The following is a 15,207-nucleotide window of genomic DNA, read 5'->3' on the forward strand; positions in this document are numbered from 1 at the left end:
TTTCTGCTGTTCTATATTAACTCTCCAATGCCCTTCAGTTGCATCACCACTTCAATTTCTCTCAACATTAATACTCTGCCGCTTGACCTGCAAGTTTGGTGGAGAAGTAGAAGCATGGTGCTCTATGGAGGCCGTCGTCCGGGAAGAAGCATGGTGCGTCTATGGAGGCCGTCGTCCGGGAAGAAGCATGGTGCGTCTTGGAGGCCGTCGTCCAGGAACCTGCAGAAGCATGGTGCGTCCACCCTTATCTCAAATTCCAAGACACTTTCGGGACCGTCGACCTCGAGCAGACCTGGAGGAGAACGGAGCAGATCTGAAGGAGAACGAAGTAGATCTGGAGGAGAACGGACCAGATCTGAAGGAGAACGAAGCATATCTGGAGGAGAACGGAGTAGATCTGGAGGAGAATGGAGCAGATCTGGTACGTATCATCCTCCGAGGTCAGCAGGTCCGCAGCGTCGCCAAGTATGGTTGTCCTTTCAGCGTCGCAAAGTATGGTTTGAGGTCCCAGGTTCCACCGCCGTTGCCATAGCCACTGCTCCGTCGCCACCAGCAGTCGCCGTTGAAGTCGCCAAGTATTTTGAGTTTCTGTTTCAGTTTCTACAAGTGTTTCCGTCAAGCGGCGCCCCAAACATTCATCATCGTAATAATCTTTCACTAATTTGGTTTTAGTTGCAATTTGCTTTCACAAATTTCTATAGCTAATTCCTTTTTGTTTGTGTGGATGATTAATAGTGAAAATTGATAACAATTGACAGGCATTAGCTTTTGTCGGCCATCATCGTAATTTTTTTTTAAATTATAAAATAAGAAACAATGTAGGTTATTAATAAAAAACCGACGTTGTTTCTATATTTTTTTTAATTAAAAAAACATACGACGTCGGTTATTATTTAAAAACCGACGTCGTTTCTATATTTAAAAAAAATAAAAATACATACGACGTCGGTTTTTAAACCGACGTCGTATCATTTACATACAACGTCTGCCAGAACAACGTCGACAAAAAACCGACGTTAAAAGGGTAAAATAACCGACGTTAAAAGTGTTTTTTGTAGTAGTGTAGTTTAGCTTAGATAGCTTTATAGTCTAAACTCTTATGTTATTTTGGGATTTGTAGTTGTCTACCTTCTTTTGTTGGTGTTGAACACCGGGTGTTTCCCCAAGTTTGGATGTAGTACTTTTGAGCTTGACTCTTTTTAGATCCTTTTTGTAACCTGTGCAGTCACAGTGCGCGGTGATTGTGACGATAACACCTCTTTATGTTTATTTAGTTGTTTTAATCAGCTGCTTTAGCTTATCTTTAAAGGTTTAGTTTGCTAATTAAGTTTAAGAAAAGTTGGGTGTTACACGTCATCTCTTGTTCTCCTTTGGGCGAATGTGGCAGAGCCAGGCGAACAGAAGACGGGAAAACAACAGATCCGACGTCCTCCATGTCTGGCGTGACTGTTTTCTGGCAGAACAAAGTAGATACGGCGGTAGGTCGGCTTGGTGGTTTGTTTTCCGGGCGAGTGGAGCAGCTCTGACAGGTAGTCAGTTTTCCTCCGGTGACCTTAACCCCTTCTCCGACAGTGGAGCTCTTCCGGCGTTGCAGTTTGGACGGCGGGAATGAAGCCTGGGTAAGCTGCCGACAGAGTTTTGTATTTATATTATGAGAGTGGGTGATTAAGGCTTAAGTATTGTTAAAACTGATTAAAGATTAAATGAGTTGAGTGGTGTAATAGTTAGAGTATTGATGTGGTATAAGGATTGTTAGGGTTTGAATTTTCCTTCTAACATTTTAGTTCCAATATATATATATATATATATATATATATATATATATATATATATATATATATATATATATATATATATATATTATGATTTTCTAAGCACCTTGTGCTCAGATGGCACCCGAGTTGGACTCCCATATGGGAGGTTGTGAGTTCGAGCTTCAGTTGAGACGTTATTGGCTCTTTGTGCTTTATTGACAAAGATGTTTGGGCAGTAATAGACAAGATATTGACTATTAAGTGCAGTAGTGAATGAGTTAATGACAAGGAAAGAAATAGTAGATTAATGATAATAAGATATAGTTTAATGCTATTATTATAAATTGAATGCTTAGCGTTGGAGCTCGGTTAAAGGTATAAACCATTGATTCCCAAATCTATTATTTTAACCCTTTGAGTTGGAGATTTCTTGAGATTTTATGTTTAGAGATGTTTGAGAATGCATGATAATGTGTTTATTATGTGTTGTTGGTTTTGAGGAGAAGGTCGGCCCTCTGAGGCTCAGCCATGTGTTGTATCGGACCGGGACTCGTGGGCCCTTGAGGCTCGGACACTCGGGCTCGTTACGACACGCTAGTATGAGTTTGTAGTTGTATGATTTTTTAGTAGAAGCATGTTAGCAGACAAAGTATGAATTTGGTCCTTGAGTATTTGTTTAGCTTTTGGGTTCAATGTTATGAAATATCATATTGGCTTTTGCTTACAAGAATTATTTGATTAAATGTGCTAATTACATTGCTTAACTCATGATTAGTAGAATTGATGAGATTATTAAGATTTCTTGCATAAGTCACTGTTTTACAAACTTTGCATTTGAAAATGACATTTTGCCACTTTTAAAGATTAAGTACAATAAAGGCTCAAAGTGAAGCTCTAAGCTATTTTCAAAAACTTATATCTATTTTCCGGCTTGCATGACAATTAGATTTTCAATGTGAGAAAGAGAAGTTATTTGAGATATATGTGCATTGAGAAGCTTGCATAATATTGAGATTATTTGCATGAGAAAAGAAGTTGCATGAGATATATATGCTATCTATATAAGTGAGGAAAATCTATGTTATGGAGCCCCCGTTAGGACTATGTCCTTTCGGAAGAAAAGAGAAAGAAGGAAGTTTGAGAAAAGAAGAAACGGTCACAGATGACCGACAGATATTTTAGAAGTAACTTGGTTGATATTCTCGAGTTGCTAGGTTGGATACTACCCGCTGGCCTTGGAATTCCAGTTAAGGGGTGTGCACATTGAAGGTACGATACCTGATTCCACAGAGATATGAGTATGTGGGCGGCCCATGTTTGCTAGCCCGGATAGGTCCATTCACGATTCGTGAAGTTCCTACCTCCCCACGAGTTAGAGGTTCCGCTGATACGGATGTGGCAGTTGCAAGAGATGCACTGTTCGCTAGTATCGTAACTGTGTATATTCATACTTGAGATTGTGTGTGAAGTGTTGAGTGGCTTTATACTTTGCATTAATTTGCTAACGGGTTTATTTTCTTAGATGTTTTATAACCCCTTTCAGGTGGGCCCAGTGCATGAGACCGCGCAATGATAGACTAGTGCGTAGTCCTAAATGTAGTAGTTGCTAGACTAGTACCCCTCTTCCCTTAGATGTATTTTGTAGATGGTTGTAGTAAACTACTTTACCGTTGTTGGTGTGTAGACACCGGGGATTGCTTCCCCTTTTTGTCGTTTTATTGAGTTTGACTCTTTAACTTAGTAGTTTTATTAGCCTGTGCAGTCACCCGCAAGTGGGTGACTGTGGCGGTGACATTGCCCTTTAGTTTATTGTATTAGATTGTTATCTTAGCTTATTTAATCTACCTTTGATTTATCCTAATTAAGAATGCTTATATTGGGTTTGGAGTTTAGAAAAAATGGGTGTTACACTTTGGTTGTAGACTTTACAACTCTCTTTGGAAAATTCTACTTTGAGTTCATCTTCACACAGTTGACTTATATTGATAAGGTTTACTTTTAGTCCTTGTACTAGAAAAACTCTTGGCAATTTAGGTAGACCGTGGACATTTAGAGTTCCACTGGCAATAATTTGTCCCTTACTTCCATCTCCAAATGTTGCATGTCCTTCAGTTTTGTATTGGATGTCTTCAAGATTGTTAAAATTTCCAGTCATGTGTCTTGAATATCCACTGTCGAAATACCAAATACTTGTCTTTTCTGGTTTTTGAGGTGTATGCAATAGTTTGTGTTTGATCTTTTCTGACCCAGATTTTCTTATTCTGCCATTGATCTTGTTTTACCCAGATTCTGTTGTTTTGTTTGTATTGAAGGTCATTTTATCTTCTATGGCAGTGTGCTTTGATATGTCCCAGTCTGTGACAGTAATAACATCTTATTCTTCTTCGGTGTTGAAAGTGGTGTTGAAAGTGATGTTGTGACACTTCTGGACTTTCGTTTGCAAGACTTTCTCTAGAAGCTGGGTCTGGTACTTTGGTCTTTGAGTAAGTTCCCTTATTTCTTCGATCATCTTGGCTTCTTTTTCTTGAGATTTCATCAATTTTTCTTGGGTTTCCTTGAGAAGAAATCATTCTCTTCCCTTTTCATTTTTCAAAAATTGATTTTCTTGCATGAGATTTAGATTTAATTTGATAAGTTGTTCCCATTTTGAGTGCAGTTGGGTGTATGAGTCTAGTAACTCTTGTAGATCATCCTTAGTTCTATTCTCACTTTCATGACTTGCAGTGAAGGCTACAAAGTTTGTGTGGGTATCTTCTTCACTATTCGAGTCATCACTTAAAGTTGTCATATATGTTTTATTTTTCCTTTTCAGATATGTTGCACATTCAGACTGAATGTGTCCAAATCCTTTGCACTTATAACATTGTATTCCTTCAAGGTTTGTGTTTTCCTTCTTTTTGGTGTTGATAGATTGATTTTGATAACTTGAGTAATTTCTTGGACTGTTTGAAGAATTTCTATTTTTGCTTCTGAATTTGTTAAACCTTTTGAAAACTTTATTGGTGATAATGAACCAAAGTCGATTTAATATCGTAAAATAATATTTATATATACACTCGAAAGTATATAAAATATTATTCGATATATATATCCGAAATACACACACACACACACACACACAGATATGTATATATATATATATATATATATATATATATATATATATATATATATATATATATATATCCCCAAAAATATATATATATGCCTATCAACCGAAATGGAACTTATAATCCTTTGATTATAATTCCAACCAAAAGAAACGAAGAGTTGCACAAGGATTTTTGCTTAGAAGCATAATCCCAAAAACCAGAGAAGAAAGAAGAGTGACTTGTGTTTGATGTTGGGTTTTTAGCACGAGTCAAGCGATGTGCCTATTTTCCTTAAAACATTATTTGCCACCTCCCAAAAGTGCTAGGAGCGTTGTGGCCTAGGCTTCACAGGATAAAACATGCTACGATTTGACGTTTGAGCACCCCAAACGAACGAACCCGACGAACTAGAGCAAAGTTCTGAACACAGTAGGCTAAGAAAGGAGTAGAAGCATGGGTTTTGAAGCTCAAAAGATTATTTTGTTATGTCTATCTTATACAGAAAAATTCTGCTGCAACTACTACTTCTTATATAGGAGAAGGTGGTGTAAATAGCATTTACTTTGGCATTCAAACCCATGTTCAAATCCTTCAAAAAACTGACCATGTATCATGGAGATTAATTCTGGAATTAATATTGAATTAATTCCGTAACAACTGAATTAATCCTCCAAACAGTCAGGTGAACAGTACCGACATGTACCGTTCTGGACGAAGTGTATCACGGCGAACTGAACGTACCGTTTTGAACGCGTACTGTACCGGTAGACCGGTTCGTACCGTTCCGAACGCATACTATACCGGTAGACCGGTTCGTACCGTTCCAGATGCATACTAGTACGGAAGGCCGAAGTGTACTGCGCACCAGACCGCTTCGCGGCTCATTAGTTGCTATCGAGTTCGTGGTGAACTGAACGTACCGTTCTGAACGCGTACTGTACCGGTAGACCGGTTCGTACCGTTTCGAACGCGTACTATACCGGTAGACCGGTTCGTATCGTTCCAGATGCATACTAGTACGGAAGGCCGAAGTGTACTGCGCACCAGACCGCTTCGCGGCTCATTAGTAGCTATCGAGTTGGAAAAAATGTTATGGAAAGTTGCATAACTTAAGCCCGTAAGGCCAATTGGACAAATGCGGGTGCCGGTGTACACGAGTTTAGGGCTTAGATCAAGCCTTTTCGATCTCAATTTGGGATTTAATGTGCACCCCCCCTACGCACGAGAGAGAACCTTTATGCTATACAATTCAATAAACTTTAAAAGAGCTCTTGTATAAATAGTGGGGCAAATCGTCTTCCCAAACCAATGTGGGACTAAAGCTTCTCCTAAGCTTTTCCCTTCATTTTTCCAACTCAAATGGGTCTACTTTGAGAATCAATATCTCATTCACTCATTATCCGTTTTGAGCGTACAATATATCAATCTCTTCATCTTACTACGAAGAACCCGAATCCACTTTGACCCGACCCAAACTGGAAGTGGACCCCACTGATAATTGTACCACAAAATAGCTACTTAAAATGCCATTTGAATGCTATTTTTCCAACAAACTTTATTGAAGTTTTTGGTTAGCAATGCAATAGATTGTTCCATGTTTTCAGTATCAACATCTGAATTTTCTTCCTGTTCTGATTGGGCTATTCTTTTTCCATTAGCTTTCTTGTGCTGCAGCATCTCAAGTTCATATGTTTGAAGATTTCTCATTAAATCACTGAGTTTGCAGGTATTTAGATCTTTGGTTTCTTGAATAACTGTTACTTTCATCATGAATCTTTTGGGTAATGATCGTAGTACTTTCTTCACTAACCTAGGTTCAGGGATGGGTTCCCCTAGGTTGAATGCATCCACAGTAATCCCTAACACTCTTGTATTAAATTGAGTGATATCTTCATCCTACTCTTTAAGTTCTCAAATTGAGTTTGAATCATTTGTAGCTTGGATTGCTTAACAGATGTATTTCCTTCGTGATGATCACATAATATATCTCATGCAATCTTTGCTATACTAGTGGTGGCGATTAGTTTGAAGGTTTCTTCACTCACGGCTCCATAGATGGCATTCATGGCTTTTGAATTCTGATTATATTCCCTTCGTTCTTCTTCACTCTCGTCTGTTTTAGGTTATTGATTACCTTTATCATCAACTGGATTTTTCCATTCTTTCTCAACGGCTCCCCAGACTCCTTCACCTTGTGCTAATATGTATATTTTCATCCTAGCTTTCCAGTAAGAGAAATTTGTACCAATTAGGGCAGGGGGCCTGGTGTTTGACAGTCCTTCAATTCTTTCCTGAAATTACACAATAGAATTATCTTTCCTACCAAAATATTGTAACCTAAACACATGTACTACTTTCTAGGGAAATTTAGAATACTCTCAAAAACTCTTAGGCCTCACAGAATAAGCTAGGGAATTCACAAGTTCTGGTGATCGGATGGGAGGTCTTTATATAGCTAATTAATCTTTATACACCCATAGAAGAATTATTCCTACTTTGTTTAGACTTTGAATTTATATCCTTTATGCTTATCCTTTCTGAATTTAGATTCTTTTTTGCAAACAATTTTGACTAAACTTCTTGAGTCAACAACATGTTTATGGGTTTAACTGTAACCTTTGAAAGTTTAAGGGCCTAATTTACTTATTGAGTAATGTTCAGGGGCCTATTTGACCCTTTTTTCAATTACGCTTCAGTTTCATTTGGTAAAATTGCTTTGTTTTTAGTTTCATTTTTCACATACATTAGTTTCATTATAAAAATACCAAAGTATCGTTTTAATTCGACTATAGTTTCATTTGACAATATACGTTATTGTATGAGCTCTATTCTTTGTTTCATTTTCCACACGCACTAATTTAATTATAGTAATGCTGAAGTATTATTTTAGTCATACTTCAAGTTTATTTGACAATATGTGTCATTGTATGACTCTAAATTTTAGTTTCATTTTTTCACACACACTAGTTCCATTATAGCAACACTAAAGTATTATTTTAAAGACATTTTGATCTTTTTTTATACAAAGTCGGTTGACCTGTTATATTTTTTATGTTTATTTTTTTTTTAAATCATAATTGAAGACTGAAATGTCCCTGTATTTAACAAAATTTAAACTGCTTTGTTGATAGATGAACAAAAATTGTCATACCACAATAATACTAGGACTAAATTTTGGAATTTTCTAATAAAAAAGGACTAAATGTGGATTGACACCTATAAATCCAGGACAAAAAATGCAATTAACTCTTCATTATTTTAAAAATGGTAAATTAATTACTTCACTTGTTTTATTTTACTTGTCATATATTCATATTTAGTATTTATTGGTCAAACTAACTATTTGTCTTTACTTATTTGCTTATTATTTTTAAGAGTTAATACCATCTAGAGTCCTCTGAGTATAGTGGTTTTGCCACGTTTAGTCTTAAACTTTCAATTACCACTCATGGTCCTTCGACTTTCAAATTGTTACCATCCGTAATCCAAGTTAATAACCCATGCATGGTCCTTTAACTTTCAAATTTAACCAGCCGCGGTCCTCTTGGAAGGACCATGGGTGGTTAAAATTTGATAGTTGAAGGACAATGGGTGATTAACTTGGACCACGGATGGTAACAATTTGAAAGTCGAAGGACCATAGGTGGTAATTTGAAAGTTTAGGATTAAACGTGGCAAAACCACAATACTTGGAGGACTCTAGATGATATTAACTCTTATTTTTAAATATGGTTTTCTTAGTGTTTAATATTGACTTTAATGTAGTTTGTAAATATATAATTGTACATTCTAATACTAATTAAACTTAATATTATAAAAATAGAAATTGAAAATAAATTTAATTAAACGTCATTAACCAAATTAGACGTATAAAATGGCGAAAGATGAAGTATTTAGTTTTATTCGGCCTCATGTAAAATAACATATAAGGATATAAATATATCGTTTTATTTATTTAATTATTTTAAAAGCATTTTATATTTTAGATATAAAACTTATAATAATTTAATTTTAGAAATTATCGTTGTTGCGGAGGCGTTGTTGATTCTTTGTGCTTCATTAGGTTGAGAAAATATGTTAGAACATATACTACAATATAATGTAATAGAGTCCGTAGCATTAAAAAAAGATTTAGATTTTACATTTTTTAATTACTATTATATAAATAATAATATATAAACTAATGATTAATTATATAAATACATATGAGTGATAATATAGATTATTATTAACTATAAATCAAGGTTGCAGTAGGCGCTAGGCGCTAGTCGGGCGGCCGGGCAGCGCCTAGCGCCTAGGCGGTCTAGGCGGCGCCTAGGCGGATTCTAGGCGGCGCTAGGCGGGCACCAAAAAAATTAAAAAAAATAGTGACAGACTTGTAGTTCGACAATTTTAATGAGGTTGTTTTCAACGTTCACTCAAATAATACATCTAAATAAATGAAATAATGATAATTTATAAGTCATAATGTCATAATAATATTAAAATCAATAATTAATGAAAGACGACATTGGTCAAAATCAGACAAAATCGATCAAAATCGGTCAAAACGGTCAAAATCGAACGAAATCGGTCGACTCGGCCGAGTTGACCGACTCGGCCGAGTTTGACCGCCCAGGCCGCCTAGGCGGCCGACCGAGTTTTGGCCGCCTATAGGCCAAAACTCCAAGGCAAGTGGCCGCCTAGCGCCTAGGCGGCTAGGCGGCCGAGTTTTACAACACTGCTATAAATTAATAGAGTATAAATGGGAGACAAAAAAAAAGAGTTTTAAACTAAATATACGTAATCCGTTAAGCAAAAACATTTACTATTTATAACATTTTCTTCCCCCAAAGGTTGAATCCTTAACCTCAAGGGCTTCACATCCCAATTTGACAGAACATTTGGGATGATGTAAATCACGGTGACTCATTAGTTCAGCTGACAGGGTCAAATGTCAGTTCGCATAAGGGATTTGTCCACTTTAAACACTACCGCGAGGTTTGAAACTTGGTTTCCCCAAATACTGCCTAGTGCCTACTACTTTTAACATTTTGACCCTAATAAGCTAATGTAATTTGTCATTTATTATACACTAACTTTAGCCCATTAAAGTTAGACAAAGCCACCAAAATTAGAAAAATTGTCATTTACCAAACACTTTATAAATTTAATAATATTTAGAATTTTATTACTCAAAATATCTTTTAAATAAAAATTTAAAATAATGAAAACTGTATTGTTTATACATTTAATATTTGCAAATTTAAAAAACATTTTTTTTTTCAAATACTTATGATTTTTTACAAAGTAGTATCTATTCTATACTTTCTCACACATTTTCAGCCAAAGAATCTAAAGTCCCCATCACCGGGGTTCAAACATTTGACCATCCACCGGGGATAACTGTGATGTCATCATACTATATGGTAGTTGGCAAATTTAAAAAACATATATCCCAATAATATTAAATATATTTCCTTAATTGAGTATGCATACCCGGTCAAAGGGGCAATTTTAAATGGAAGAAGTAAAAAATATCAAAATAATAATTAAATATGTAGATGAAATTTAAGTCAAAATGGATATGGCGTACCAGTAAAAAGTCAAAATGGTTGCGAATAGAGTTTAATTACTTGTAAAATTAGTGTTGAGCCGCAACTTTGTTTGGATTTTTTTAGGTTAGGATTATATACACTTTAGCTTTGTTTAGTAATTCGCGACCAGAAGTTAGCGGTCAACAGATAGCGAATTGTGTTAGCGAATTGCATTAACAGTTTGTAAAAGATATTTGACAAAATTAACTTTTTACTATTAACGATTAAATGCAAAAAGACATATAAGGACATTTATAATAATAATAATAATAATAATAATAATAATAATAATAATAATAATAATATTATTATTATTATTATTATTGTTATTATTATTATGCAATAATAAAATAAAATTTATAATAATACTAATAATAATAACAACAGCTTTCAAAAATTAATAATAATAACAATAGCAATAATAACAAAATGAATAATAATAATAATAATACAAAGCAAAATAATATATATATATATATATATATATATATATATATATATATATATATATATATATGTATATATATATATGTATATAAATATAAAGACGTAACTGATGTGGGATTAATCAATGTGTCCAACAGTGGAAACCCTTGGGTATACTCAAAAAAAAAAACTTTGATTCAATATCATTACTGAATGAAGATGAGCTCAAAGAGCTCCTCTATATAAGAGGAGCATTGCTCCCTTAATGACTTACGAAACGATTTGCTTGCCCATCACTATTGGGAAAGCATTAATAGCCTAAAAGACTCCTTCATTATTTAGGGAACTTTTAATTGCTTCAATAAGTTTTTTTTTTTAAATAAATATAATTCAAGGATATTTTGGGAAAAGGTTATTCTTTCCAAAATGCCAAATTGAAATGCTGAAAAATGTAGCATTTCAGTTTTCAGCGGTTTGGAACAAACCGTTTGCTCCAAACTACTGAAGAACCAAACGACTTTTTTTGACATTTTGTCTATGGTCAAAATGTTAAAATGGCGGATTTGTCAAATAAATAAAAATAAAAAATATATAGTATTCTTTTATTATATTTAAAAATTGCATATGTAGTAATTATGATAACCATTAAATAGATTGAGTACTTAGTTGTTTTTTTTTTTTTTTTTAATTTCTGTCCTATTCATATTTAACTGCAAATTTAATTGACAATTTTGTTATTACAATTATAGATTAATTATTTATGACGGAAAAATGATATGATTTGAGACAAATTAACTAATATTTGATGGACCGGTACATCAAATGACTATTACAACAAGTTTTATGAACGGTAAGTAATATATTAGAATCCCATTTGTATTACAAAATTAATAGTATATATGAACTAAAAGTTTATATAGAAATTAACTAATATATTAGAACCGAGTTATAATTTTTCATATAAAATTTTGTAATATATTAATATGTATTTAAAACGGGAAAATGCAAAATTCCAATGAAATTCTTTTTCCAATTTTATAAAATTTTGTTACCAATCTAGCTTTTATTAATTTTTTACTAATTAATTAATATTCATTCTTCCAAAAGATGGTAACACATTTGCTCCACTCACTTTGAGAGGTTGCTCCCACACTACCGCTGGTGAGACTCAACCCCTGGTCATTCTTCCAAACTTTCACCTCTATGACCAGTTGAGCTGCATATGCGAACAATTAATTAATATTCATATTAGTATAGATTAGTGTACGGTAAGTAATATATATTAGAATCTCATTGAGCCTCATTTTACTATTTTTTTAATACAAAGAAAATGATGATTGCTTTGATGATGTGCAGTATTGTTTACATTTGTGATTACTTATTTGTTACTAACAAATTTTTTTTCTTTTTTTGTAACTTTATATAGGTATTTGACTTTTCCTTCCTTTTAGGACTTTCTGGATGGAGAGGTGACTGAAAGTCCCATTGGAACTTTGGAGCGAAACAAGTAATGTGATGCAAAGGATGGTGGATCTGTTAAGAGCTGTGAATGTTGAGAAGCTGGATTGAAATTATTAATAAAATGTTTTCATGTTGAGAGTCTAGCCATTTATGCCTTTGGGCATTAAACATTGTTCATATGATTGTTGATTGACATTTTACAGGCATTTGTCCCTGGTCATTTCAATATTTTTGTTATGTTTTATATTTATAATTTTAAATTTGTGTATTTTGTTTAAATTGTAAGATTGCATGGTTTTACATTACTTTGAATATACATTTGTTGTATTCGTTTATTCATACTATGTTCATATGTGAAATTATAGTTTAAAAATGAATATTACAAAAAATAATTATTACTTGAGGATAGAAACAACACGGAATTTAGGTCAATTGAAATAAGAAATGAATATTTATAATTGACTGAAAATTAATAATGATTTCAAACTGACTCAAATGCAAAAAAAAAAAAAAAAAAAAAAAAAAAAATGGTCAGACCGCCCAAACAATAATATATGCAAATTGGTAAAATATTTTGTTACTAATAATTTACTGAAAATATTTAAAAACTAATCTGCTATTAATAATTAAATAATTGACTAATTGATATGTATTTAAAAAGAATAATTGACTAAGAATAAAAAAGACACGGAAATTGGGCCAATTGAAAAAGAAAATGAATATTAATACTTTATTAAAAATTTTAAAATGATCACAACTTACCAAGGATCTTGTGATCCACTGATACCAAGTTGCTCCCCTAATATACGTTTCCTTTTTCAATTGGCATACATGGAGTACACTTCTGTTTTGCTAGGCGATCTGCGAATCGGGCTACCCACACTGTTGCTCGGGAAGCAGTTTCTATGTCAGGTTGTGAGAAATGGTTCGATGAACCCCTTGTATCTTGTTCACTGTCTCCTTTTTGATTTAATGAATTAATTTGCTTTCTTCTTTAAAAAAAAAAAAAAAGTATGCATACCCGGTCAAAGGGGCAATTTTAAATGGAAGAAGTAAAAAATATCAAAATAATAATTAAATAGGTAGATGAAATTTAGGTCAAAATGGTTGCGAATAGAGTTTAATTACTTGTAAAATTAGTGTTGAGCCCCAACTTTGTTTGGATTTTTTTGGGTTAGGTTTATAATAACACGCAACTTGTACTTCTAACATGGCAAATAATTAGGGATTTAGTTCAACTATTGACTTGATAATAGAAATGACAATTTTAACATTCATTTCACGGATATCCAACAATTATGCCATGGACCCGGATCCATTCGGGTCAAAATACACTATTTATTTGTTGAATGTTCACAATTTACATATTGAATGTTCACAATTCAAATTGTGAACATTAAGTATGTAAATTGTAAACATTTAGTATATAAAATTGTGAACATTCAATATATAAATTGTGAACATTTAGTATATAAAAATTGCAAACATTCAGTATATAAATTGTGAACATTCAGTATATAAATTATGTATTTTTAGACTCGGGTTCACAGAATAATTTGCTATGAATATCCACCTCGCATGGATTGAGTTAATTTGGGTGATAGTGAGTGGTGGGTTGAGAATTGTCTTAAAAAATTAAATTTGCAATGAGTTAGGTTAAATTTGAGTTTTATGTACAAAACTTACCTAGAACCACATCTGACCCATCATGTGTATGTCACTCCCCCCCCCCCCCCCCCCCCCCCCCCCCTCTCTCTATCTCTCTCTCTCTCTCTCTCTCTCTATATATATATATATATATATATATATATATATATATATATATATTATATATATATATATATATAGGGTTACATTCACATGCAAACACCCTTAAAATACAAACGTGAGGAAAAATAGGGGCCATAAGATTTGAGTAGATTGATGGATTAGATTAAGGGGAATAAAAATATTTCAGGATCCTTTTAATGATAAAAAGGGCAGTTAAGACAATTTGTAATTAGGATAATTAAGGTAAAAATTAAGAGTTGATATTAGACCAAAATTAAAGAAGACTAATTATGGTAGGATTAAACAAAATAGTAGATGTCGCCTCCCACCACCGGCAATCAAATCTACGACAAACACAATCCAGAAACGGCATTCAGGCATAGCAACACGGCGAGAACTCATCGATGCGAGTGTAGAGAATATGTCGACTTCCCTCCCAGGTAAACAAACCAAATTGATTATGATATTTTAAGAACACAGTGTGTAATCAATTCTTGAACGGTGTATCATGCATATGATTCGGTATTAACTTTGTGAAATAGATATTAACAAATGGGGAGTATGTATGCGTAATAGAGAAATTGAATTAGATATTAACAAATGGGGAGTATGTATGCGTAATAGAGAAATTGAATTAGATATTAACAAATGGGGAGCATGTATGCGTAGTAGAGAAATTGGAAACCGTAATTATGAGAGTCAGATTATGAAAAATTTACGGGATGTAGAGGCTGCAATTTTGCTGTCACGCACACGGTAATAGGGTACGGTGCACACATCCCATAACCCATAATCAAGGTAAGAACATGTTACGGGATGCAACGGTTTCAATTATTGCCTGCCACGCACACAGATAAATGGTCCGGAGCACCCTAGTTAGAGTGAATTACAACACTTCCACCTTAGGGTAGTGAATGAACGACGCAACTGGTGACGCACACACCATGCAACTATCAATAAACCTTATTGAGAGTAATAATATTTGAAGGGTCAAGCATATCATAAAATATGCAACACATTTTAATAATTTTTGAATGGTCAACAGGTGAAGATCAATGTGCCAGCATTTTACAAGAATGTGTAATGATGTATGAATCACTAAAGGTTTTCTCATGTGTAATTGTTTGC

At 33.8% G+C, this 15,207-nt stretch overlaps 1 protein-coding gene across 14 annotated transcripts; it reads left to right on the top strand.

Moving 5' to 3' along the window:
• On the top strand, positions 1-12,520 carry LOC109171321. Of its 14 annotated transcripts, none has more exons than XR_002052567.1 (6): positions 1-643; positions 1,388-1,619; positions 4,089-4,237; positions 4,567-4,632; positions 6,505-6,572; positions 12,275-12,520. XR_002052567.1 is itself a non-coding variant. In XM_019320395.1 (3 exons), exons 1-2 carry the CDS (start codon positions 28-30, stop codon positions 4,172-4,174), a joined length of 702 nt encoding a protein of 233 aa, XP_019175940.1. In that variant the 5' UTR covers positions 8-27; the 3' UTR covers positions 4,175-4,237; positions 12,275-12,520. The 14 variants fall into 14 exon arrangements, 7 of the variants coding, with proteins under 7 accessions (XP_019175940.1, XP_019175942.1, XP_019175939.1 ...); XR_002052569.1 differs by having other exon boundaries at positions 12,300-12,520; XR_002052568.1 differs by lacking the exon at positions 12,275-12,520 and adding an exon at positions 6,661-7,349.
• The last annotated feature ends 2,687 nt before the right edge of the window (positions 12,521-15,207 follow it).

Source organism: Ipomoea nil, unplaced genomic scaffold (genome assembly GCF_001879475.1).
Source record: "Ipomoea nil cultivar Tokyo-kokei standard unplaced genomic scaffold, Asagao_1.1 scaffold3415, whole genome shotgun sequence".
NCBI classification, from domain to species: Eukaryota; Viridiplantae; Streptophyta; class Magnoliopsida; order Solanales; family Convolvulaceae; genus Ipomoea; species Ipomoea nil.

What these genes read in the sequence shown, in the direction of transcription:
- LOC109171321 (XM_019320395.1), top strand. Translation starts at nt 28, where the DNA reads ATGCCCTTCAGTTGCATCACCACTTCAATTTCTCTCAACATTAATACT. An exon ending in CGCCCCAAACATTCATCATC is followed by an intron (nt 644 to 4,088) that starts GTAATAATCTTT and finishes CTTCTATGGCAG; the next exon opens with TGTGCTTTGATATGTCCCAG.